The sequence below is a fragment of the Artibeus jamaicensis genome, unplaced genomic scaffold, assembly GCF_021234435.1.
Source record: "Artibeus jamaicensis isolate MK-2021 breed Jamaican fruit bat unplaced genomic scaffold, CSHL_Jam_final contig_786, whole genome shotgun sequence".
Classification (NCBI taxonomy): domain Eukaryota; kingdom Metazoa; phylum Chordata; class Mammalia; order Chiroptera; family Phyllostomidae; genus Artibeus; species Artibeus jamaicensis.
Window position 1 is genome coordinate 5,069,011 of NW_026521971.1, and position 27,454 is coordinate 5,096,464.

The 27,454-nt window shown below is 49.0% G+C and overlaps 1 protein-coding gene across 1 annotated transcript in view; it reads right to left on the reverse strand.

Annotated features, from left to right (window-relative positions):
* The window catches only part of TRPC7 (transient receptor potential cation channel subfamily C member 7), a 147,840-nt gene that overhangs the window by 17,788 nt on the left and 102,598 nt on the right, over positions 1 to 27,454 (reverse strand). The window contains exons 6-7 of the mRNA XM_053672760.1: positions 16,571 to 16,804; positions 12,823 to 13,087 (exon numbers count right to left, since the gene is read on the reverse strand). Coding sequence (XP_053528735.1) covers positions 12,823 to 13,087; positions 16,571 to 16,804 — 499 coding nt within the window. The remainder of the gene's footprint in view (positions 1 to 12,822; positions 13,088 to 16,570; positions 16,805 to 27,454) is intronic.

The following is a 27,454-nucleotide window of genomic DNA, read 5'->3' on the forward strand; positions in this document are numbered from 1 at the left end:
AGGAGTGTTTAGTGGGCTCATGGAGCAACTGCTTGTGCTGTTGTTGGTTCTCAGATGGGCCTCATTGGCCAAGTTATACCCACTTAGCTGGGCTGAGTGATGAGCAATGAAATATTTTATCCATAGCTCAAACCATATAACTGAGTACGTTCCGAACAGAATTAAAAAGTTCAGTGTTTAGAAATTACAGGAACAAAATGAAACATTGGTACTTATTAATCTTGGTCTGGGAGATATTTCAGAAACTTCGAAGGAAAAGAATTGCCCACGTCAAACTTGTATACATCAGAAACATAAATATAAGATAAAAGACAAAAGATTAAGGGAGGAAAGAATTTGTACTTGCAAGACATATGACTATGACAATGGATCGTGTCTGTCCTACCTAAAGGGTTATTATAAATCAACCTGACAATGACAGCCATCCTGGCAGAAAGAAAAGGGGAAAAGTCCGTGAATACTTGATATTTCTTATCGTGACAAGAGTGCCAATGATTAACTTGCTATGCCAGGCTCATGGCACCTTTGGTTTAATGCAGAACAGGAAACCAATGGAAACTTCTCACTGCCCTGAGAGGGAAGAGACTTGTAGTTACCTTGACCTTGGAGACCTGCCACACTATATTCTCAGAAGGTTGGTCTTGGATAGAAGGCGGTAGTACACTATTCATCTCAAGAGTTTGCGCACTGGAGCTAACCCCGATGTCTTGAGAGGTTACGATGCTCTCTGAGTCATTCATCTTCGCCAACAGTTTTCAGGAGCTATGGGACCCAGAGCACGGGGCAGAAGACGGCAGAGATCTGGCGCTGTCTTTTGAGAAGAAAATATCTTGCATGTGGCTTCCTCAATATTTGCCGTGAAGCCACTTGTCTCACAGAAGGCCCCCACTGTCAGTGAGCTGGTCTCAAGGCTAAGTCTGAGGTCGTTTGTTGATAGGGAAGGCAGCCACTAGTTCCACGCTGTCTTCCCATCTACTCTGGCTAGCCACAAAGTCTGCCAGATCCCTTCAATGGTGCCAGTCACTGGAATCTCCCCAGAGATAGCTGGATGAGTGAGAGCAGCAGAGGTGCATGCCTGGGTTCGATTTCAGCTCCACCATGTACTGGGTCTGTACATGAGATCTGGCCTGCTACAGAGCCTGTTTGAGTCTCAGTTTACTAATCTATGAAATGGGATAATGGTGTCATTAAGTTGCCGTGAAGGTTAAATGAGCAGCCCGTTTAAAGTATACAGTAAGAGTACAATACATGGTAGCTGTAATTTTTATTCATTTGTTTATGTGCCAAATAGTCACTGACCTACCACATTGCTGGGCACTGGCCAGGTGACAAGGACACTGTTCTTGTGGGGTTCCCAGTCTAAAGCAAGCCCGGCGGGGTGAGTGAATGCTGTGAGGACAAGGTGGGGTGCTCCATTTGCCTCTCCTTACTTGGGAACACAGGATAAGGTGCAGTTAATAACTCAGCTGCCTGTTGACCTTTCTGAACAAGCCCCATCTGCCTTCCTATCTGCAAAGATCATCACCAACCCTTGATTTCATGCAAATCCCCTTTCTGCTTTCTTCAGCCCTTGCTGTCTTTCAATATTCCACCTGTAGTCAATAGGCCACCCTAGCTAAGTGCACCTGCTGAATAGAAGGAGCGAAGTGCCTGGGAGTGCTGCTGAATAGACGGTGATTCACCCTCCTCCTACCGGTGGGGGGTGCGTAGGGGGGAGGGCGGGGCTGATTTGTCAGGCAGAAGGCAGGGACATGGTAATCAGCTCTCTACCAGGGCCGTCTCGCCTGCATAATGAGACTTTAATAACAGGTTGCTTGAAGATGCAGTTGTGCATGAGGCTCAGAGAACAAACTGATCAATAAGGCGAGGGTTTGGGGAGGTTGTTAGGAAAATTGCTGCTGCTTCAGAATGCCACGGCACCCCTCCCTCTGTGTCCTGGCACCCGGCTGCCCCAAACACGAAGTTCAGTTACCTGCCCAAATGTGCACATGGCAGGGTGAAATGAAGCAGGAGGATCTGCCCCTAAATGACTGTTCCTCGAGTTTGGGAGACAAAGCAGGTGCTGTGCTTGCATTGTGCTGAAGGAGGAGCAAGGCCCGCCTGCCACTGAGCAGGAAGACGTGTGGACTATGTCCAAAGGCCCTCTGAGAGTGCCGTGTTTCCCTACAGCCCAGACCCTGAGAGCTGCAGGGCCAAGCTTGAGGGAGGCTGGGGCAGACAGGTGTCCGAGAACTGCCGGACCTCACCCCTGCTGTGTCTTGCAAGCTTATGTCCTCCTGAGTCACTTCTTGGCTTATCTAGGGGCCTACATGAAGAGTTTGGTTTAGACAGTCCAGAAGTAGAGGAGTCTGGCCCCAGATTCGGTGCCAGGGAGCTCAGACGCACGAAGCCCGTGCAGCCTGGTCATTCCTTGGGGGCAGAGCTGTGCTCTTTCCCCCTTGAAGCCCCAAGCCTGGTACAGAACCGGCTCACTGAAGGGGCTGGGTTGGTTCAATGTCCGCTGAGTGAACGGATGAATCCTGGCTGCATGTTTCGGCTTCCTGGTTTTCAACGCCAGTGTCACCTGGCCCAGGTGGGGCTCTCAGGGGTGGGCAGAGTGCAGGCTCTGAAGTCAGGCAAACCTGGGTTTGTTTGGCTGGGAGCTTTTGGCCAAATATAGCATCTCCGTGCCTCTTTTTTTCTAGCTGTAAAATTGGAAAACAACGATCTCTACTTCATAGTGTTGCCAGGAGCATTACGTGAGTTACTAGAAGGCTTGCGAAGTGCGTGAAATACTACTACAAATCCGTGGTAAGTGTTACTAATTTTATGACCAGTATTCTTTCTTTCTTAATGGCCATTGGCTTCAGCGTCAGGGCAAAGGCTCTTCTATCCTACAATCGATTCTCAGAATAACCCTTTAGAAATGAGAGCCAGATCCTCACCTCTCCTCTGGTGGCTTTCACAGGCTGACGACCAGCTCCAGGCGCCCAGCCCAGGCCTCCAGGCCCTCGAGGACCTCAATGCTCCTGCCTCTGGGCCTCCCCGCCCCTCCCCTCTGCCCGGGATGCCTTTCCCCTTTCTCACCACACGGCCACCCCTCATCCTCCTCATCCTGGAGGCTTGAATTAAATGTCCCCTGCTCAGGCCTGTTCTGGCTGCTGTGTCTGAAAGAGGCCTTCTCCTAATTACTCTTGTGTACGGCATTCTTATTTCTTTCCTAGCTCTCAGCACTTACTCTAAAATGATGTTATTTGTCGATTTGTTTATTAAAAAAATTTTTTTGGCCTCTTTTCCCTCATCACATTCATGGATGAATGAGACCTCTGGGAGGACAGGACCTGCTGACTCGCTCCCTGCTCTGCTCACAGCACCCAGAATAGCGCCCAGCTCACTGTAGAGACTCGGAACTGGTTCTGTTTTTTGGTCAATGAACGACTGAATTCTGGGAAACTGAGGCACGGAGCCACTCCGTCTTAGCTGGCTCTCTTTAGACTCACCTCTTGAGAACTGTTCCTGCTGCCAGATGGCTAGGTCTAACCCTATACAATCCAGTTTCTTGTCACTGTCACTCCGTGGAATGACAGTTTAAACTTTATTTCATCCTCCAACTGGATTTTAGTGAACAAAATGGTCGGGGTTTTCTCCGTTTAGGATGCTCCGGGCGGTCTGAGTTCGGGATAGAGGACTGGGGGCTGCTGAAAATGTGCTGTGCAGACAGACATCTTCCTCCCGAGAGTGCGCTTTAGTGTGTTGTCAGGTCCCCTCCTGCAGCGCTCGGTGGGCTGGCCCTGGCCGCCTGCTCCGGAAGCCCAGAGCGACCCGGCTTTCACAATTTGTGTGGTGAATAAACACGACAGGGCAGTAGAATGCCTTGGTGTTGGGCACAGTCTCTCTTCCAAGTAGCTCAGGAAAAGGTCTGTATTTTGATCGCTTATTAGAGAGTTACACTAAGATAAGAACCTATGTAAGGCCATTTCCAGCTGCTCAGCCCCTCTGGGCCCGACCAAGGCCCCTCCCCTGCCCTCTGCTCTCTCCTCTGCCAGGTCTTAGGCCTCTCTTTGCTACTTTTTCCACGTGAAAATGGGTGTAACAAACCCTCATCCCTCCAAATGCTTACGCCTCACTTAAATTTATAAGGTGAAAGGAGAGGTATTAACTCTGCAAACCTAATACAGTCTGACACACCACTTCTGGGTTGGAGGGGTCTCTGTTGCAGAGTTACATGCTGCCCCACGGTCCCGGGAAAACGTGTCCTCAGTAGAGCCCAGGAGGGGACTCCAGCCCACGCTCCCACGGCAGACGCGGGCAGCCTACTCCCTACAAAGAATGCGCAGGAGGCCACAGCCCATGATGCCTCACGGTGCCCTCTCCCTGGTGTCTCTTCATCGGCCATTGGTTGTAGTGAGTCTTACAGGGGCAGACGATGCGGTCTAGCCTCGCTGCCTGAGCAGGGCCCTCTGCACACAGGTCCTTCGTGGGGGTGAGGCTACTTGCTGTCAGGAGGCCCCTCTGGCTCGCTGCGTCCTTCTGAATGTCTCTGCACCTGTATGGCTCACCTGCTTGTTTCCCCCTTTTCCTTCCTTGGGCTGGGGCAGCCTCAGGCTCCTGTTTTCTGTTTACAAAGCACAATATGTCACTTTTGGTGAAAGAGCCCATTTTGCCCCTTCGGCAAGTCTCTGCTTGGCCCTGGTGCTGAGCATGGGGCCCTCCTCCCGGAGGCCCTGCTGTTCCTCCAGCCCCTTAACATGGACTCCACCCAAGCTTCTGGGAAGTGGGTCGGTTCTGCTGGTCTGGGGCCTAGAGAAGGCCAAAGCCCCTGTCCCTTTCCTGAATCACTGGGGACTGTGCCCTCCTGCCCCTCATACCATCCTCAACTCCCAGACCTGTCTAGGGCCTTCTCAGTGTCACACCCTGAGAACATTCTCCTTCTCTCACACCCCACATTCAGGGCACCACTGTGTCCTCGCCACTCCCACCTCCCAATGCCCCTTCTCCGTCTCTTGTTCTCCATCCCCGCCTGCATCTCCCTCCATCCGGGCTCGCATCCCCTCTCACCCAGCCTCCTGCCACAGCCTCTTAATGATCTAGCTCAGCATCCTTTGCATGCCTTTCTTTTAGAACATTTTCTCAATTGGTAACCCTCACTTCTGTGACTGTTTAACAAATGCCTTCCCAGCTAGTCTGCAAGTTCCTTGAGGGGAGGAGCCGGGACTATTCTTGCTCACCATAAAATTGTCAGCACCAAGCTCTGGCCAAGCCAGGGCTTCCCCTTCCCCTCCCCTGCCATCCAGCCCAGTGGCCACACAGCAAGGTCTCTCTCTGAAGGCGGATCTGATCACACTCCTTTTCAAAGAGCCTTAGTGGTATCTCATTGTGGTTTTAATTTGCATTTCTCTGATGGCTATCATGGCTATTGATGCTGAGCATCTTCATATATCTCTGGACCCTTTGTATGTTCTCCTTGGAGAAGTGCCTGTTTAAATCCTTTGCCCATTTTTTTTTTTTTTTTTTGTCTTCTTAGAGTAGAGTCATGTGAGTTGTTTTTATATTTTGGAGATCAAACCCTTGTCTGAGGTACCACTGGCAAACATACCACTGTATGTTTTCCCATACAGTTGGTTCCCTTTTCATTTTAATACTGTTTTCTTTAGCCTTGCAGTAGCTTTTTATTTTGATGAGATCCCATTTGTTTATTCTTTCCTTTCTGAGATACCACTTCACACCAGTGAGAATGGCCATCATAAACAAAGCAACAAGTGTTGGAGGGGGTGTGGAGAAAAGGGGACCCTAGTGCACTGTTGGTGGGAAGGCAGACTGGTGCAGCCACTGTGGAAAACAGTGTGGAATTTCCTTAGAAAACTAAAAATGGATCTGCCTTTTGACCAGGCAATTCCACTGCTGGGATTATACCCTAAGAGCCCTGAAACACCAATCCAAAAGAACCTGTGCACCCCAGGGTTCATAGCAGCACAATGTATAATAGCCAAGTGCTGGAAGCAACCTAAGTGCCCATCAGTAAATGAATGGATTAAAAAACTATAGTACATTTACACAGTGGAATTCTATGCAGCAGAAAGAAAAAAGGAGCTCCTACCCTTTGTGATGGCATGGATGGAACTGGAGAGCATTATGCTAAGTGAAATAAGCCCGGAGGGTGAAAGACAAATATCATAGGATCTCACCTTTAAGTGCAACCTAATCAACAAAATAAAGAAGCAAGCAAAATATAACCAGAGACATTGAAATTAAGAAAAAACAGACAGTAACCAGAGGGGAGATGGGAGGGGATAGTGGGGGGAAAAGGGTGAAGGGTTTGCAGGAACAATTATAAAGGACGCATGGATAAAACCAAGGGGGGTTGGAATTAGGGGAAGGAGGTGAGGGTGAAGGGTGGAGGGAATAGGCAGACAACCGTACTTGTACAATAATAAAATTAAAAAAATGGGAAAACATAGAAGAAATAGAAGTTACTGTGGTTGAAACAAAAGCCTGAGGGGGACACCGGCACCCTCTCAGGGCTCACCGAGAACTTCACAGTTGGCTCCTGCAGGGTCAGCTGATCTGACCTCTTGCCAGTTCCCCCACTTGAGCCTACTTGCCTACTCACTCTCTGCCCCCCCAACTTTTTATAGAAGTTAACTCTTAAGTGTAAACAAGCTCCAAGATAACACCTCATTCCAGCGATAGGTGGCAACAGATGTTCTAGCAGGGGATCCAGGTTTTTAGATGGGAGGGGAATTTAGGATAACCATTGCCTCAGGCACAAGGAACAGCTGACTTTTGGGTGGATTTCTTAGTTCCACTTGTGGCCAGAAGGCTTTCCCTGTGGCCTTCACTTTGAGTTCCACAGATTTCTTCTCCCCTTTCCATTTCTGCTCCAGTGTCTTAGCTTATCTGTCTCCTTGGACTGCTTCTTGGGCTGCTTTTGGGCCTTCTTCTTGCCACCTTGGTGCCAGGCAGGGTGCTTGCTGTCTTTTCCATAAAACCCTGCCACTGGAAGCAGCTTTTTTTAAAAAAGAAAATGTTTGTGGTTTTATTGTATCATGAGGCATTGAAACATCTGAACATGTTAATACCTGGGCATAGGCAGCTGTTTTCTCTTTCACTTAAAAAAAAAAAAAAAGAGACCTCCTCTTTTATACTTTGCACAGGCTGGAATCCTAGTCACCCTGGAGGACCTGTTAGGGCTACCTCCTCCCCGAAGCCTTCCTGACCCTGCCAGACAGAGGTCAGGGCTTCCTCTTGGCTGTGCTGCCCTTTTGTGATGATTGATTGCATGGTGTCATCGCCGATGCTTGCTTTGTTCTGTTTGATTCCCCCACTTGTTCATGAGTTTCTCAGGGGTGGGAAGGTTGTTTTATTAAGCTCTGTGACCACAGAACCCAACATAGAGTGTGGCATGGGGTAGCTCCTCCAAGTCTGTCAAATGAGGGGACACATCTTGGAAGAGAAAGCTGCTTTACCCAGGGGAGAGCCGCTGGCTGCGTAGGTAGAGCAGAGAGGTATCGAATCATCAGGCTCTCAGTGATAATCAGAAATCTGAATTTAGTGCGCTCTTTTTTTTTAGAATAGCCACAGGAAAGTGACCTGACTTGTAAACACGCTCGGCGTCTACCTGAGAGCTTGGGCCCTGGTGTGGGAAGTGGGGACCCGCTCTGGGGAATTTCGGGTTGAAGAGGTGGAGGATGGGCTTGGAGTCACACAGATCTGGGTTTACGTGTTCTTGCTTTTGTGATCTTGGGTGAGTCCAGCATCTCTCCGAGCCTCGGGTTCCGGGTGGCTGTATCTGAGCCATTCCCCTGTGGTGTGGGTCAGATGAGAAGGCGGGTCCTCGGTTTGTCACAGGCTGTTCAGCGACAGGACGGTGCAGCGGTCCCAGGTGGGGCAGGCGTGGGCAGAGTCTCCCTCAGCCCCTCAGGTCCCTGGAGCCAGCCTCCGGGCTTGTGGAGCCAAGTCGGTGCCTTCTGCCCCTGGGGGGCATATGGACCTGTCTGCAGAGCGTGGGATTTTCCATTACTGTCCCGGAAAACAGCAGCCTCTAATTTTGTCTACCACTCTTGAAGCTCCTGCCATTAAAATGGCTCCTGGGGAGATGGAATACCTTAGGAGAGGTTTTATTTTTGATTAGAAAAGTCTCAAGCTGGCCGGCCCTGGACGGTGCCTCCACAAGAGCCTGTTGAAAGGTTGGCTGAGGTCGTCTTGGAGGGTCAGGGCTCACTTGTGATCTCCAATCAGAGTTGAGTGGGGGAGGTCAGGTTCACCCAATGGGAGGGCCAGGAGCCCATCCTGGGTCTCCCTACCCCCAGCTCCCCATTTTTGGTCACCTCTGTGCACCATTCAGCTGTGGCCACCCATTGAATGGGGTTAGGGAAGGCTGCCTTTTCCTGTGCATTCTCACCCAGCTGCAAGTCATCAGTGAGCCAAGGACCTGCTGTGTCTCTCTGACACTGCAACAGAGCGTGGGGACCCCGAGGCTCCCAAACAGTCTCCAAGTGGAGGAAACATTTTTACTTTAGGGAATGCGTGCATTCCAGCAGCGCTGACTATGAAACAGACCCCTGAAAAGCAAACACTATTTGTCTGCCGGTTTCCACAATAAAATCAAAGATATGGTCCCATTTAGAACACAATTCCTAAGGGATTTGAGAGCTTTTCTTAAAGACTCTGCAAAAGAAAGAGTATTCTCAGGCCATTTCCTCTTCACTTTCTCCTGCACGGCCTTAGGATACTGTGAGTTTTTGCTCTGAGAGCATAAAACGTGTCTGATGAACACCGTCTGTCCCTTCCTGCTGGTCGTTTGTGGTTCCTGAGGGAAGTGGCTTGGAGATAATGAGCTGCGAGCAGGGGCGCTGCCTGTCACAGCCAGGCAGCCCACTCAGCCCTCGACGGCTTGGCCCGCGCACACGGTCCCAGCTCCTCCCTTCAGGTCAGTCCTTCCATGTGAAACACGGACCCGACCTTGGAGACAACCCTTGGTTCTGAAGTGACAGGAGGCTGAGAAGTTGGGAGCAGCCCATAGGATCTGGCTCCAGGGCTCGCTGTCCACTGGGTCTGGCTGCCTGGCCTGACTGTGCAGGGGCTGGAATTCCACAATTAGACACTCAGTCTCTAGTGCACGGAGCCCAGGCTGGTCTCCGCCTCCCTGTCTGAGTAGGACAAGGTGGACCGGATCAGCATTTCTCACTGTGTGTTCATTCATACCTTGGGCAGATTTAGCTCAGTCTGTCTGGGTTCTTCTAATCCCTCACTGAGGTCTGCCCCAGGAGGGGATGGGAGTTTGGGGGTGGGGAAGGAGCTGGAACACAATGGGGGTTGGGGCAGGGCTTGGCTGAGGGTCGGGGTGTGCAGTTGGTATAGAAACCTTCCCTTTGGTCCCAGGATGCCCCTGCCTCTCCCGTTTGGGACAGCACTGTACCTGGCGGGGCTCAGGTGGGACTGGCTTTTGTGAGCCGCCCTGGCACTGCCTCGTAGGGTGAGCAGGGCTCCTGTGAGACACTCTGTTAGTTCCTAACAGATAAAGTTCAAAGCGGGCCCCTGGACAGTCTGTAAGAACCCAAGCCATGCAGTGCTTGAACACAGCAGGGGCGAGGTTGGGAGAGGTTGGTCAGTGACGGGGCAAGGGTGCCTGTCCTGTGCTCCAGGCCAAATTTCCTTTCCGTAGAGCCGAGTCTTCAGACCGGATACAACTGTCTTCTCCTATGAGCTCAAAAAAGGCCCCGTGGGTGGACTGAAGGGAGGGTCCCAAGCTGGGCGGGTGGCCTGGGTGTGGCTACTGTGAAGCAAATGTTCCCCTGAGACGGGTCTCTGGTCTCTGTCGTCAGCACAGTCGGCACTCAGAGTGGCTGAGTCCCCTGAAGCCCGAGACACTCTCCTCTGCACGTGGCTTTTTGTTGATCTCTGGGGTTGACGTGCCTGGAGAGCAGTCCAAAGGCTTGAGATGATGTTCACAAAAGCCCATTCTGTCCTCCCCACGTGGCCGCTCTGCTGCCTGTTTTTTGCTCAGTCGGATCCTGTTTGTGCCGCATTGGGGCTGCCATGGCGATAAACAGCCTGTCCCTTCCTGACTTGCTGCTGCCGCTTCCCCCACCTTCCTCATACTGGGGGCCTGGGTCCTCTCTGGCTGGTCCCTCTTGCCTAGGGGTCTCTGTGTGGTTCCCAGCACGTGGGAGAAGCCAGTTGCTTTCTCTCCCTTTCCCCTCTAGATTAGCTGTGCTGCATCTAGCTGGGAGCCGTGGCCAGGCTGGCCCTGCCTGAAGCCATGCCCTTTTCCACGTTCTGTGGGTCAGGGCACTGACCTTCCAAGGTTCCGTGGGCAGGCAGTACCGGGGACCTGCACAGAGCACCGGGGCCGCAGGAATGGGACAGAAGCCCTCACGCACAGATTCCCAGTCGCTTGCTTACCTGTCACCTTGAATCTGGCCGTGCGTCTCCTGTTTGGTCCCTCGTTCTTGTGTAGGAAACATTTCATGAATGGTGCAGTGTGCCAGCATCAGTTAGACTGGAGACACAGGGGACATCAGGGCCTGGCCACCCAGGGCAAGGGTCTGTGCTTATTGACTGTCACCCGACCGTCGCTCAGTAACGCTGTGTCCCGTACTCAGTGGACACGTTTACCTTTGCCGCTGGCTGGTCCAGAGCAAATGTGCTTTTGAGTGATTTCATTCTTCCAGCAGCTCCTCACTGGGTTTATGGGGTCCCCCTGATTCACTCGCGCACCGGCCCCATCTGGTGGACAGTTTGTAAGCCAGGTCCCCCTGTCCGTCTGGCAGGGGTTCTGTGGAGCCAGGTCCATCCACAGGTATTTCTTCTCACAGGGCACGCTCCCTGCTCCCTCACCACGACCGTGACGCTACCATTCGCCGCAGGCTCACAGCATGCCAAGCACTGACTCGAGCTTGTGCCTTCTTCTTGGATCCTTACAACAGTCCTGTGATGCTGACCAGCTCAGTGTTCTCATTTCAGAGCTGGGCAAATTGAGGCCCAAGGCCACACAGTTAGTAGGAGGGGAGCTTAGACTGAAGCCCCATCTGCCTGAGCCGTGGGGCGCGTGGGCTGGGGGGCAGAGCCAGACATCTTCGGGTGTGTTTCTCAGCGCTGGGCCGGGCACTTGCTATGTGTGAACCTGCACTGGAACAGCTTCTGTGGTTGAGCACCGGGTCGTGCCCTCCCAGGTGGTTCCATTTGGGCAGGGCGCAGGGTTCATTACACTTGGTCTGGGTTTCAGAGACAAGTATCTCCCCTTACTGGGTGGTCTCTCCAGAAGAAAGGTCAAGTGAGGCCCTGCTGCAAGCGGGGAGCTGCTCAGGAAGCCAGCATGGCCTAGGCTCAGCCTTTCTATTGGCTGGGAAACAAAGTCCAGGCTGCTCAGGGGTTCCTGGGGACAAGTGTCAGAAGTGCTCAACCCTGCTGGTCCCAGCTGTGCATCTGTGGCTAGAGGACTGACTGTCCATCCCTCGAGATTCTGGGCAGGAGCAGATGAAGGCGGGGGAAGTTCTGGGCCTAGGTGGCCTGGGGTGGGACCTGGATGGGGACACGCCTGTGCTTTCTGCACGGTACAGAATGGCCTCATTGTTGTGAGGGCGTTCATGGGCAAGGTGGGAGGTCTCACCTGTGTTCTGTCTGCGAGGACACAGAGGCCGGATAAACCCAGCAACTTGGTCATTAGTAGGGTCATCCTTTGCTGGAGTACAACTTGGGTCTGCCAGACTCATTTGCTAGGCCACTGCTCAGTGTCTCTGAGGGCCCTCCAGGAGACTGCCCAGCATCTCCCTCAGGGGGGCGGAGTCTCTGGGGACACAGACTCAGTGAGATCTGACACGTGCTCTGGGGTTGGGGGTGCTGCGCCACTGTCCTGCTCTGTCTACTGCAACTACTTCTGGACCCAGGTGTCAGGTGGCCTGACGGAGCTACCGAGCCTCATGCTTGTGCCACATGTCTCTCGCTTCCTTGTCTGGGTCTCCCTGCTGCTGCTGAGGTGCATGGGAGTCGCTGCAGCACTGGCCCGGTGCTGCCTGCCCAGCCAGGCACCGAGAGCTGCAGACCTGTGCCCACTAGCAGACCTGCCTCCCCTGCTGTGCGGATGTGGCTTCCCCAGGGGCTGCCCTGCAAGTGCAAGTGAGTTAATGTCGTGGAGAGCGAACTCGACTCATGAAAGAGAGATGGAAAAAATCTGGCTGATAAATTCTTGATTTTTTCAACCGATGGTCTATTCTGAGATGTGGTGCTTCCATTAGTCTTCTCAGGGAAGTCTGTCACAGCCAAGGTTGCGCTCTGGAAGGTGGTGGCCAGGCCAGCCACCTGGACGTGCTCTCCCCCCTCCAGCACTGCTTGTTCCTTTCTTCTGTAGTCTTCCCTCGTTTGGACCGAGCTTCCCTTGCTCCCTGCGCATGTTGGCACCCCACACCTGCCCGGAGTTTTGTGCTCTAGTTAACACGGGCTAAGCCAACAGTAACAGTAGTGATTCCTTCCATTTATTGCGAGTTTGGTGAGGGGCGACTGTGTCAGCTCATCGAATCTTTATACCATCCCTGTTACGTAGGTATTGTACTATCACTATCATTATTACTCTTATTTTAAAGACGAGGAAACAAAGGATCAGACAAGTCAAGGAACGCACGTGCTTATGGCCGCACAGCATGTAAATGGCAGTGAGGATGGAACCTAGGTCTTTTGTTCTTCCAACCCTAGAACCTGAACTCTAAACTACCCTTGAATAAAGTTGCCTTTCACCTTTAGAAATGCCAAGGAAACTTGAGTCTCTTCAAAGAGCCACCTGTAAGAGGGTCTCAGTGACCCCTGGGAAGCCCCCAGAGCCCCCCACAGGAGCCCTGGGATACTCACGTTGTAAACGCAGGGTTGTACTTTGCACCTCGGTAGTAGGAGTACAGATTGAACATTCCAATCATGAAGGCCACAAATACCATGATGAAAATGACCATGAACTTGAAGATGTCTTTCACGGTTCTGCCCAGGGAGATCTGCAAGGGCCCGAAGCTCTCGTTGGCTGGCAGGATGTATGCGATTCGAGAGAAACTCAGCACAACGGCGATAGCATACAGCCCTTCTGATATGATCTGGGGGTCTGAAGGCCACCACTTGTCCCTGGCTACAAGAAGACAATCCGGTTACTCACAGGGGCCAGGACGGGCACGCTCCAGAAGAGAAACCAGTTAGTCATCCTAAGAGGTCTCCGACCTTATCCCATGCGATTCCTGCCTCATCTTTAAATTAATCCCCGAACGCTGAAGGTGCCACCCTCCTCCTTGGAATGTGCTGGACCATCCCCCTGGAATATCCTTCCCTCACTTCAAGGTCCACTTCATTCCTAGTCATTCTTCAAGACTCTGCTCGGCTGTCATTGATTTCAGGAGCCTTCTGTGACCCACCGTGGACCAGAGCAGCCTCCCTGTTCCCCTCTGTGCTCCACGGTCTTGTGTCAGCGTCTGCTGTGCACTTACTGAGCTGCCTGCAATGTGTGAGCTCCACCAGCAGGGGCCGTCCCATGTCCAGGCAGGTCAGGGGAGGAGCCCGGACTTGGAGCCAGACAGACCTGAGGTTGAGAGTGGCTTTTCTACAGAGTGGCTGTATGATTCTGACCAAGTCAACTGACTTTCTGAGTCTCAATTTCCCCACTTGTAAACTGGGAAATACCAACCTGGTAGAGCTGTGGTGAGGATGAAAGGAAATCATATATGTAAAGTGCTTAGCTGGTAGTTTCCAGGCCACTCAGGAGGTCCTGGGGACGAGGGTCTAGCATACAGCAGGTACTGATAGGTGTTTGTTAAGTGACTGAATGAAATCCTAACCACAATTGACAGTAGCCAGGAATCAGAGGAAGTGAGCTCACCTAGGGGCCAGGAACCTGAAGGGTCCTGCCTGAGGAAACTCCCCTGGGTTCTGTTCCCTGGTGTGTGTCTGGGAGAGTTGCTCCCTGATTGAATCAAGGCCCCTAGAGTGGGGACCAGTCACCTGAGTTTGCTATGCTAGCTCTGTCTGAGGTGGCCAGAGTCCCAGGACCTGTCCTGGCTGGGGAGAGGCAGCTTGTGATTGCTGGCGGGGGCTGAGCTGCCCTGGTGTGTTCCAGCAGCAGGGCAGACCTGCACAGTTCCTGCGGCGGTTATGCCGGTGCAAGGAGCAGCATCTCTCTCCAGCAAGCTGCCTGCTACGAGTGAAGACACAGTGATTCTCAAATGTGGGCAGCACCTTCCTCCTGGGGACATGTGTGGGGGGTGTCTGTGGTTGTTAGGATGACTGGATGGGAGTATTATCGCAACGCTAGTATCTTGCAGCACTCCAGATCAACCCACATGGCGAACACTGCCCTGCTGAAGAAGCCAGCAGTGTCCTTGTCGAGAAACGCTAAGTGAAACTTGCATTGAGAAATGCTGAGAGATCTCACTTAGCCCTTACACGTACATTAGCTGTAATTTTCACAGCACCCCTGCAGAGTAGATATTATTATTGCCATTTTCTAGATTGGACTTGGGGTATAGGGTCCCTTCCAGAGCTAAGAAATGCAGAGAGCAAGGATATTACATCGCAATTCTTGGTGCCCCAGGGAAGATGGAAGAGGAATAATTTTGTTCTTTATTTTCAAAGCTAGACTCTATTAAACAATTATAATAGAGATCAGTAAGAAATCTTAAGCAAGGGAAGCCAGGTCTCCGTTTGCCACAAAGTTTCATGTACTACATTCTAAATTACATTTGGAAACATAATAAAATTATAGAGTCTATGTTCTCATTGAAGTCGTAACTCAGAAGTCTACGAAAGGCAAGTAAGGAGACTAAATTATGTTTTTCCAATATATCTGTCACCCTTTGTGGGTAAATAACATCTGGGTAACATGAAATAGGAATTAGCTTCCTCAGACAGCAAAAAGAATTCTTTTTTTCTGCCCCCTATAATTTACCATCTTAAACCTCAGCTGAAATAATAAGAGCCACCCCTATAATCTATTGGGTTGGCCAAAAAGTTTATTTAGGTTTTTTTCATACAATGGTTCTAGTAGTGCTTAGTTGTCTTTAACTTTGTTCAAAACAATTTTGTTAGACTTTATTTTGACAGCTGTCATATCAGTGTGCATATAAAGAATTGGTCAATTTTTATGCAGACATTTTAATAATAAAGATGGAAGAAAATGACATTTTTAGCGTGTTATGTTTTATCATTTCAAGAAAAGTAGAAACAAAACTGAAACACAAAAAAAGATTTGTGCAGTGTATGAAGAAAGTACTCTGACTGACTGAATCTGTCAAAAGTGGTTTGCAAAGTTTCTTGGTACTATTGACATTTTGACCAAATAATTCTTTGCCGTGGGGCTGTCTTATGCATTGGATATTTAGCAGCACCCCTGGCCTCTACCGACTGGAAGCTAACAGTGGGAGATAGTGACATACTCAAATAGTCAAATCAATAAAGTTATTGGTAAAAATGAAAACTGTGTCTTTTATAGAAAAATCTAAACGGACTTTTTGGCCAACCCAATACTAAGATAGATTTAGCTGTCATTGGACTCTGGTGAGCAGGTCAGGACTTTTTGGTGAAAAATATTCTCCTGTACTGGCTTGTAAGAGGTGTACAAGCAAACAGTATTGGGATAATTCAGACCAAAGGGTTTTCTTCTTGAAGGTGTTTGGGTAAAAAATTTTGTCCTAGCTATCTGAAGGTATTTATCTGCCTGCTCCGTGCTGTGGAGGTCGGAAGGGACCACTGTCTGGCCACCAGAGGGCGTGCTTCCACCACAACTAGAGCACAACTGACCACTGAGAGAGCTAAAGGATTTCCAAGGGCACGGAGTAAATTGTAACAGCAAGGGCAATAATGTGCAATGCTTTCGGCTCGTTGAGACCTTAATATGATCCATGAAAGGAATAGAGCTCACAAGTGGACAATACTGAAGCCTGAATCATGGCATTAAGAGATGTATCCAATGCAGCATTAAGATTATTTTCCCACCCTTGATGAACCCTGAGCAGCACAGAGGTGAAAATATACAAGACCATTTTTTTTTTAAGTTCGAATCTGCAAACCGATAAATGAAGAGTAGATGATTTGTAATATTGGAAGACTTTCTATTTCTCAATGGGGATTTCTCTACCACACTTAAAGACCACATAATCTGCATAACATAATCTATATGGAATGTGGGCAGCAACTCAACTTTAGCAGTAAGTGACAAACCCTCTGCAGATCATCGGCGAACCTGATCATGAAGATTCTGAAGTCACAGAAGCCCAGTGGCTTAATCTAACAGGGACATTTGATGTTCAAACCCTTCATGATGTTGCAGCTGCCATGAGTGAGCCATTAGTAAATACCCAGCTCATTTACTGGAAACAATAAGTATCTACTGTTCTCCCCACTCCTCTTTCTTCTTTAGTACAGAAAGAAACACTCTAGAAGCCTTTTCCAAACAAATCCATCATTCCTAACACAGAATAAGTCATTTCTCATGGTCAGTAATCCACCTTGTTGCATTGCAGTGACTAGGACTTTCTTTTGGGGCGGAGGGTTATGATCGTGTTACAATGAACTATGGCCACACCCCGGAAGTGCCATGTAGGCGCGGAGGAGTACAGCGACTCACCGTAGGTGAAATAGGCCACTTCTGGCGGCAGAGAGACATTGTGTAGCGTGTCGTCCGGCACGTGCTGGTCTACGTACAGTTGCGCTTCGCTGGCTTTGAGGAAGGCCATGAACCTCGCGGTGAAGGAAGCCACGAAGATGGACAGCATCCCGAAATCCAGAAGGTTCCACAGGTGCAGCATGTACTCCCGTGGCCCCTCCTCCCAGATTTCCTTGCATTCCGACCAAATCATCCCTGCGGGAGCATGAGAAGGTCAGGCTGGTGTTTTCAGTGTCCTGGGCGGTTGGGACTGCTGGGGTGGGGGTGGGCAGGGAGGCGCCTGAGGCACAGGGGTAAACAAAAACACACTGCAGCGAGGAGGTCGTTAGCTACCAGCGCACAGAGACACGTCTCGAAGGGCAGATGGAAACACCGAGCCCTCAACGGGCGAGGGGTTGCGAGGGGTTTCACCTGTGCCTGTTGTTACTGACCCATCTCCAGAAGTGAGGCGAGACGTCTTGGAGGCGGTAAGAGGTGTGTAGCGGCTGACTTGTATACATTTTAAAAACAGAGGTCTTAAGGAAGCATCCATTTCTGGAGTGAGTGTGAGGAAACCAACACAGGTGGACTTTCCGAAGGTCCCGCATGGGCCCTGGAACCCACTTCTTCCTCCGTATTTCTGACGGTTGTTGAGCGTTGGTTTTGCGTCACTAGTTTTTTTTCTTACTCCCTTACAACTTATGTTTTTATAATTTATTGGACTTAAGACGTGTGTTTTCATTGTTACATACTATGGACAGGTACGTGAACAGCATGGTGCTGGTTCCCCTGCCCCATTTTGAAGACAGCCTTCCTACAGGGAGCCTGGACTGACAGTTCGGGTTGTGTCCTCGGTGCCTGCACTGTCCAGCCTGGTGCCCGCAGTGTCCAGCCTGGTGCCTGCTGATCACAGGCGGTTACTGAGCACTGGAAATGCAGCCCGTGGGATCGCGAGGGACTGTGTAAGGTGTAACATACACACCAGCTTTCAAAGACTTACTCCAAAAAATGTAAAATAGCGTAACAGTTTTTTTACATCAATCACGTTGTAATAGTGTTAATTTAGATGTACAGGATTAAATATATTCTTTGTTAAGAATATATTTCACCCATAGGTTTTTACAGTGTGCCTACTAGAAAATTTAAAATGAAATATGTGGCTTATGGTGTGTCTTGCATTATAATTTTATTGAGCAGCACTATTTTACCTTTATCTTCACTGATTATTAAAACCAAATTGATTTAGGTTATTAAAAGTTAACTATTAAATGACATTTTGAGCACTTAGCATGTGCCAGGCGCTGTTTGATACATTTGCATATATTAACTCCCTTCAATCTTTGCAGTAGTCTTAATAAGTACATTGTTATTATCTTAGTTTTATAGCTAATAGCTCATTAGGTGCAGAGACTTATAACGTGCGCAGCGAGGAGGCACACTTCGGAGGTTAATGTGGTAGAAGATCACTGACTGGCTGGTTAGAGAAGCAATTCCAGCTCACTGATCGCACATTCCCAGACGGTCAACACTGCCAGCCTCTCTCTGCCGTCCTTGTCCTGTGCACCAGGCCCGATGGCGGCCTGCCTTCCCAGGCACCTCCTGTCTCTCCTGCTGCTGCCCCTCCACGTCCTTTGTTGCTCCTCATCCTTCTCCCATCCCTTAAGGGCTGCTGCTCTCCAAGGCTGCAGCTGTTCTCATTTCTCCTCTGTCCTGTGTAAGTTCCTCCGCCCCTGTAGCCTCGTCCTTCATTTCCTTGTGAATGACCCTGGACAGATATCTTTCTCCAGACCACAAGCCCAAGCCCTCCGGTGGATGACCACTTACTGTACTAGTGGCCTTTGAGGATCTAAGGGTGCTGCCACAGAAAGAAACACTCCAGAAGCCTTTTCTGGAGTTGTGGGGGCCGTGGACCTCCGGGCTTGGCCATAGGCCCATGCCTGGTTGGGTTGGAGTGAGGAGCTGATTACCTCCACTTTTCTGGGACTCTGCCCAGGGACTTTTTCAGTCAGAATTTTTCATTTCTGGTGAAAATGGTCCATGAAGTACAAGGATTTGAAAATGATTTTTTTTGAGGAGGAAAGTAATTTAAGAGCAGCTGTTTAGAGAAGTTGTGGCTTTGTTTGATGAAATTGATTCTAAGGTCTGTGTGTCCATATGAAATTGGAATCCCCACAACAGGAAAATTCCCCAAACGTTGCAAGTCTGTTTACAAGACATCCACCTCCTGCCATTGCATCCCATGACTTAACTAAGCCACACTTCTCAAGTTACCCTTTCAAAATTTGAGTGCAGATGCAGTGCAGTGATGCTTTCCTTAACACTGAGATTTGCTTTCATCTGTGCGTAAGTAAATCTTTTAAAATATTAGCAAAACCAGGTCAGGCTGGAAAAAATGTTTGTTGCTTTTCTCTCCCCTCAAATTAAAATTTCTGCTGTCTTAGTGGAACTGCTTAAACTGGGCACAGGCTATCACTTAGGACTTCCACAGCTTAAACTCAGGAGGCCCTGGGTTCAAGGTCTAGCTTGGCCGGGTACAGGGTGTGTGACCTAGGATAAGTTCCTTGATTCTCTTGGAGTTTTGCGGTTAAGGTGTTAAAAGCCCTGTGAATCAGAAATGCAAATTGTTTGCAGAAAACTCACTTTGACCAACGTGGAGCTCCTCATTGGGCATTGCAAATCACTTCTGCCATGCTCAGATGCCCACATCAGTCTTCCTAGATTTGCATATTAACTCACCCACACTAATTTAAATTATTCCAAGGCTTTGAGTAAAAGTAGCATGGACCCAGGGGTTTGAGCAGCAGGAATGCTTAATGAAAAAAGAAATGTGTGAAATTAAGTACTTCAGTGAGTGAAATTAGGCCCTCTGCTTCCAAGGTGCTGAGGGTAGTTCAGCATTTTATATCCAAGCTGAGCCTTATGGTCTCTTGCCTCCAGCATGTCAATCAGAGGAGTGTTTAGAGCCCAGGACTCTGGGTGTAAGGATACTGGAGCCTCCTTCAGGCAAAATCCCCTTCACTCAGGGGAGCTCAGAGAACAAGGTCACTGATAATTAATGGGGGTGGCTGGCAGGGGAACGGGCTGGGAAATGCTGGGAAGCCTGGGGGCTATGAGTAACTTATGAAACTCATCAGTAACTGGGACAGGCTTGGAGCTGTGGCCGCAGGCTGCTGAGCTGGAGCGTCACAGTTCAAAGGGTGGTTCACTCCCATCCCTGCCGCAGATGCTGCTCAGAAGGAATTACCCCTTCAGTATTCTGGGAGGGTGAGACTGAAACATGCCCATTCCCTGAATGGCATGGTCCCAGGACTCTGTCTGCACTGTCCCAGGGCCTGAGGAGAGCACACTTCTTCCCTCCCACCTTTGGGGAGGCCTGTCTATTCTTTCAGGTCAGCTTCTCACCATTGGGCCAGAATGTGGGTGTTCTGTGAACTCAGGAGGGAGAACATGCCTGGAAGCTTTCAGCCCTCAGCCCTAACAGCCAAACACGTCTCATGGCAGGTCCTTTGCAACAGATCTCAGCCTCAGACACATTCAGGATTCATTTGTTTTCCTTGCAGGAAGATGGTATTAATAGACTTAAAAATTTCTTAACACAGCTCCTCAGCCTTCTCTGATTTTAGTAGCTAACAATTATTGAGAACCTGCTAGGTGCCAGGCCCTGTGCTAAGTACCTTGCTAACACCATATCTCCCTGATAGCCTGATAGGTAGCTACTGTAAATATCTCCAATTTGCAGATGAAAGAACTCATGTACAAAGATGGTGAATATGTCATTCAAAGTCACACCAGCAGCTGAGGACCTTTGCTGTCCACTGTTCTGTCACCTTCCATGCCCTAGACCAGGCACAGCTTACCCTATGGTCAGGAACTTGTTCACTCACTTAGCAGGTGTTGCCGAGCACTGCCTCGGTGCCAGACACCATTCTGGGGCTACAACCACCAGGAAGGTGACATCCCTGGCCCTGTAAGTTCAGGGCTGGGATAGATATTTCTGTAAACACTAGTGCTACAGGTGATAGATGATATAAGAAAAGTGTCCAGGGGACTGTGTGTGGAGACACAAGGATAAGAGCCACCTGCATTATAACGGTTTGATTCCGTAGAGTGGTGCAGTATGCATCTGTTGTCTGGAGTGGATTCACGGAGGAGGTGACACCTGGTATAAGGAACCACGTGTTAGCTAGGTGAAGGAGGAGCAGCTGGCAAGATGTTGCAGGTCATGGCCATGGAAGTGAGGCAACTGCAGCAGGCTCAGTGTGGCCAAAGGTCAGGGTATGGGATTGGAGACTGGACAGGTTAGTGTAGGCCCAGGAGACTGTGAAGGCTCCTTCATGCCCTGAGGAGGAGACTGGTTTTCACCCTAGGCAGCTAGATAGCCACTGTAGGTGAGAAACAGGGCAGAAATGTGGTCTGATTTGCTGGGACGAAATGTGGCAAATTGGTTGGAGTGGCCTGCTTGGAAATCTTATCGGAATAACTGAAACCATCAAAAGAACGAATGAGGTGAGGAACCCAGCCCACCTGATTTTACAGTTTTACTCTTGGACCAGCCTAGATATGTGATTTTGGAGGTAAGTCAGCACTGCTCTCAAAGAGTTGTAATCCTATGGGTGGACCTAGGGAGTGACCCAGGGAGCAACAGCGGGGAACTAGCGAGGGAGCAGGGCGGAGATTTGACTGTGGTCGAGCAGTCCTGTGCAGATAGACCAGCGAGGGAGGGAGTGGGCGGTTAGATGGGACCCAGCAGGCCCCAGCAGCGAGCAGCAGTAGAGGGCGCTGCCATTTCCGAGCTCTGACCCTGCCTCCACATACAGCGTCACAACCCAGCGACCTGGGAGTCCAAGGCTCCGCTCCTCATACTTAACGGGGCGCGAACAGACCAAAAATGGCTCAAGAAGATCTCAAAGCTCCAGAGCCTATAAATCTAAGCAATGAAGAAATAGCAAAACTCTCAGATGCACAGTTTAAAACACTGGTGATCAGGATGCTCACAGAACTGGTTGATTATAGCCACAAATTAGAGAAACATATGAAGGCGAAACTAATTGAAATGAATGGAGTTGCACAGGAAACCAATAGCGATGAAAAGGAAACTGGGACTCAAATCAATAGAGTGGACCAGAAGAAAGCAAATAATGGTCAAACAGAAAAGAGTAAAGAAACAAGAATTCAAAAAAATGAGGAGAGTCTTAGGAACCTCCAGGACATCTTTAAACGCTCCAACATCCGAATTATAGGGGTAGCAGAAGGGGGAAAGGCACAGCCACCAGTGGAAAACTTATTTGAACAAATAATAAAGGAGAATTTCCCTAATCTGGCAAAGGAAATAGACTTCCAGGAAATCCAGGAAGCTCAGACAGTCCCAAAGAAGTTAGACCCAAGAAGAAACACACCAAGGCACATTATCATTACATTAGCCAAGATTAAAATGAAGGAGAGAATCCTAGAAGCAGCAAGAGCTAAGGGGACATTCACCTACAAAGGAGTTCCCATCAGACTGTCAGCAGATTTCTCAAAAGAGACCTTACAGGCAAGAAGGGGCTGGAAAGAAGTATTCCAAGTCATGAAATCCAAAGACCTACATCCAAGATTGATCTATCCAGCAAAGCTTTCATTTAGAATGGAAGGACAGATAAAGTGCTTCTCAGATGAGATCAAATTCAAGGAGTTCATCATCACCAAGCCCTTATTATATGAAATGTTCAAGGGACTTACCTAAGAAAAACTTCTTAGGTAAGAAGTTTTTCACTGTTAAAAAGATGAACAGTGAAAGGACAGCAAATGCACAGTTATTAACAACCACATCTAAAACAAAAGCAAGCTAAAAGGACAGCTAGATCAGGAGCGGAAACATAGAAATGAAGATCTCAAGGAGGGTTAGCAACAGGGGAGTGGGAGGAGGAGAAGGGGGAAGAAGGTACAGAAAATAAGTAGCATAGATAGTAGATAGAAAATAGATGGGGGGCAAGAATAGTATGGGAAATATAGAATCTAAAGAACTTGAGACGCATGGTCATAAACTAAAGGGGGGGGTAATGGTGGGGACGGGGGGGTAGGGTAGAGGGGAATGAAGGGGGGAATAGAACAACTGTAATGGCATAATCAATAAAAGTAAATAAAATAAAATTAAAAAAATAAAATAAGATTTAAAAAAATTTATTCAAAGTCAAAAAAAAAAAAAAAAGAGTTGTAATCCTGGCTGGGTGGGTGAGGGAGCAGCTTGATCTTTGCATTGTACACGTGTGAAAACAAATCTAGAGAGACAGCCACCAAGGAGGAAGGGACGCAGCTGGACTGGGTCACCTCGAACTCAGTCCCAAGCTCTCCCCAGGCCTCTAAGTGCATTTTCCCTCTGTGTCAGCACATCTGTCACATTCCATCAGGTGAGCTTTTGATACTGAAGCATTCGTTTAAAAAAACACGGGAGCGGTTCTCTTTACACAGGAGCAGTGTGGAAAGAGTCTTCACGACATGACTCCTAGGCAGAGAAATGGCACACACTGTGGAGAGGCTTCCTGTCCTTCACCCCTGATGGTTCTCTGGGGACTTCTGATATCATTCAGTCCTCTGATGAACATCATTGAGCCAGTCTCCAGTCAAAAAGCTGTATTATAAGCTCTTTCAGGTCCCCCAGCATGGCTGCCTATGGTACAGGCAGGAGAGAGGGGTTCCTGTGGCATGGACTGACATTGGAGATCCCACAGGCTGTAGCAGTGATAGCCTCTGGTTCACTTAGTGCGCCCCAAAGCAGCTCACGTGACAGCTCCCCAGAACACACGTGTACCAGCAGCTTCACCCCTCTCTCCTCAGGCAGGCTCCACTCTCGGTTCTCTTGATACTGTGTCCCAGTTTTTCCTCCCAGCTCTGTGTCATCTTAGTCTTCCTGGGGTCTCCCCTCCTCAGTACATGCCTTGCTTCTCCTGGATTGACAGTCTAGAATTGTATCAAAGTTCTGTTGGTAATCAAGTAAGCATCTGGAGCGAAGGAAGAACATATTTCTGATTGGGTTCGAGCCTCCCGTAGGGCCGTGCAGCAGGAGAGGAACAACTTATGTGCCCCGCGGGAGCGGGGGTTTGGGGAGGAAAGAGGACTTCACACTGTGTGGCTATTGAAAAGTCCCTGGGAAACCACATGGCCATGTGCAAGGAGGGCTGACAGAGGATGAGAAGAGTCTACTACAAATGTGTATGATTACAGAAATATTAATTTGAGACAGGCAGGAAACAAAGGAAAATGTGTATTGTCAGCGGTGTGAGCTGCTAGGAAGACAAAGAGATGGGTGACCAGGAGGACAGTGGGGGTAGAGGGCTTCTGTTTTACATGGGTTGGTTTATGAAGGCCTCATTTTGAGAAGGAGATTTTTGAGCAAAGACCTGAAGAGGTGAGGGAGTGAGTCAGGCAGCTGCCCTCGGGAGGGAGTGTTAGGCAGAGGGGACCTCCTGAGCAGAGGTTCTGAGGCAGAAATAAATGGTGAGTGTGGTGGAAAGTGGTGGGAGATGAGGTCATAGAGGTGGAGTGGAGAGGTGGATGGTTTAGCAGGCCATTATAATGACATTGTCGCTTTTAGGAAGACAGGAAGCCACTGAAGAGTTTTGAGGCAGAAAGTGACAGACGTGATTGCATTTACAATGGATCGCTCTGGCTCCTGTGCTGAGAATACCATGTGGGGGGGGGTGGGAGGGCAGAAGCGGGGGCACCTGGACACAACCATTCGCCTCTTTGTGGTCACTCTGGCCATCCTTTAAAGGAGCAGGTTGGACTCGTTAGGGTCCTAAGGTTCTCTTTAGGTCCAGAGCTGCTTCTGGTAGAGAGGGAGTAATGGTTTGGGTGTTTTTGTAAGTGGTCTGTCCAAGATACCGTATTCATGAGTGGAATCCATCACGGGAGAAACGAGCTGTGCTGCTGTGTTTCTAGCTGGTCCAAAGTGTTCCTGGCAGTGACTGAGTAGAAGAAGGCAAGGGTTCCATCAGCAGCGGCCTGAGCCATTCCAAGCCTGTCTGTGTCTGAGCAGAGAGAGGGTCCCGTGACTGTGGACCGTAGGGTGTGCCGGCACGAGAACATGGTGCTCAGAATCTTGCTCTCAAAGGTGGTTGTTATTTATTTTTTGGTAACAACTAAAATACTGCAGCAGTAAGTAAACGTTAGTCTTACTTTATAGCTGCTTCCCCAGTGTCTGGCACAGTGCCCGATATATAAGAGTTAATAACTAGGGAATATTTGTAGAAAAAATTGAGAAAATAGAAACAGTATCAACAAACTTCCACATTGTTCCCACCACTGTGTCTGCCAGGCCACCTGCCTTGTGCCCCCACCTTCCCTCCTGGGCCAGTGGGTGAGGAGTCCACGGCGCTGTGAGGCCGGGCCCTCCAGGTGCAGGCAGGGCCCCATCCCCTTCTGCTGTTCAGGAGCTTCTTCCAAGGTCAGTATTCAGGGCTCAGGCCCAATGTTCCTTGACCTGCCAGCATCAGTGGGTGTAAGTGCTCACTCCCTGGTTCCTGACAACAGCTCTTTGGCTTCTGGGAGGCCACCCTCTTGGCTCAGTCTCTCTTCTGGGCACTTCTCGTCTTCTGAGCCATGACATATTGTTGTGTCTGAAAGCCTGGTCCCCAGTTCGTCTGCCCACATTCACAGTTGAGGCAACTGTGTATAATTTCCTTTAAGGACACCGACATCCCCAAATTTGTGTCCCCAGCCCCAGCTTCTCCTCTGAACTTTAGGCGTGTAAATTCAATTGCTAATTGACATTTGCACTTGGATGTCCAACAGGTATGTCAAACTGAACTCTTGATTTCCATCCCTACTTCCTCTCCTTGTTTTTCTGTCTCAGTAAATGGCTCTCTATTATACCATTACTTGAGCTAAAATGCTTGGAATTTTCCTTGACTGTCTTTTTGCTCACACCCTATAGATAATCCAATAGTAAAAATTATCAATTTTAACTTCAAAACATAATCATCTTCCACCTACTGAAAACCAGCCATTTTGTGTCTGAATTAATGCAGTGGCCTTGTATCTGTCTCCCTGTTTCTGCTCTTGTCCCAAAATTATCTCTGCTTTACAGAGCAGCCAGTGGTCCATTAGAAACTTAAGTCAGATGATGACACTTCCGTGCTCGAAACTCGCCAGTGGCTTAGCATGAGATGTGAATTCCGTGCCATCGCCTACAATGCCTGCATGACCTGACCCTGCCCGTTTTTCAGCCTCATCTCTGCTCTCCACCCCTCACCTCACTGTGCTCCTCCTGCACTAGTTTTCTTTGCCGTTCCTCAAACATGCACAACTTGCTCCCGAATCGAGGCCTTTAACACACACTGACCCTGGAGTGCTTTTCAGCCCGGCCTCTACAAAGTTTGCCTCCTCTCTTCCTTCAGGTCTCTCTCTGTTCACATTTTACCTACGCAGTAGGGAGATGAGCGTGCTCTTACTGTCCAACTGCTCTGAAGGAAGAGAGAAAGCAAGCTATGCAGATACTTATTCACCTTGTCTCTTCAGTCAAAGAAATTGGGAATGCTGACTTGATGGGTGGTATTTGAACATATATAGACATTCTCATTCATTTTCTTTTATGTTTGTGGTTCTGTTTTAGAAAAAGTCCTGATTTCTATTACCAGCCACCGTGGAGTCACAAACTGAAACAAGAAACTGTTTTCAGACAATGGAAACACTACAGCCCTGTGATCCTTAAGAAAAGGGAAGCAAATGAGGTAAGCCACACGTTTACCCCGTTTTTCTTTTTGGGGGTACATTCCAGTCTGCAGCACATGCAGAGGGTTCCCAGAAGCATAGAAGGGGTCCCAGTGAGTTGAAGAAAAAGGTTAGAGTTCAGGAGGGCAGAGGTGATTAGATGTTTTATGGTAGAGTTCCAGAGAGAGGGCTATTATGCAAAATGACAAAAGACAAAACCAAAAACAAACAAGCACAAAAAAAGTCCAGAAATTTACAAAGCATCCTTTTGAATGTTTCCTGAACACTAGGTCACGAATGCAGAGAGTAGCATTCAAACACAGCCAGGGTGCCGAGAGCAGGTGGTTTGCAGAGCTGGCTCAGCGTGGGGAGGTATGTGAGCACCGACCACCCCAGGTGTGTGTCTCTGCAGTGTAAGGACAAGCAGTGCTTACGGTAAAGCTGCTCCAATCTGCTCTAAGAAAGCTTGAAAAAGACCCAGCTCATCTGCAAGTAGTTCAACAGCCTGTGAGAATAAAGCCAAACACTCTTTACAGGAAGACAGTAAAATCTAGATGCTCAATAACATAACATGGGAAGTGCCTATCATTCACTTGAAAACTGCTGACACAGGACAATGTAATCCTCATCAGGAGAAAGATTAGTTAGTAGAAATAAACCCAGAAATAACAGAGATGATGGAATTAGGAGGCAAGGACTTTATAACAGTTACTGTAGATGTGCACAATATTTTCAAGGACTAAAGGGAAATGCAAACACCACCAGGAAGGAAATGAAAGCTATAAAAGAGAACCAGGTAGGATTACAGGATTGAAAAATATATTTGAAGAGAAAAATTTACTGATTGGAGATCGAAATGATGGATAATGCAGAAAAATGTCAGTGAACTAGAAACAGAAAGATTGAAAAAAGGAAAGAGACCTTTTCTTTTAGTGATACACAAAACTGTTTATAGGTAAAATTTGATGATTCCTGGGATTTGCTTCAAAAACTGCAGCGTTGAGAGAAGGGAGTGGGGAGGCTTCAGTGGGACAAAGGCTGGCCAGGGCTGGCTCACTGTTGAAGATGAGAGACAGGCCATGGGGTTCATTATACTCTCCTCTTGACATCCTTAAATTATTTATAATTAAAAGTTTGAAAAAATTATCCGTGTAAGAGAAAGTAGTTAGACTCTTTCTC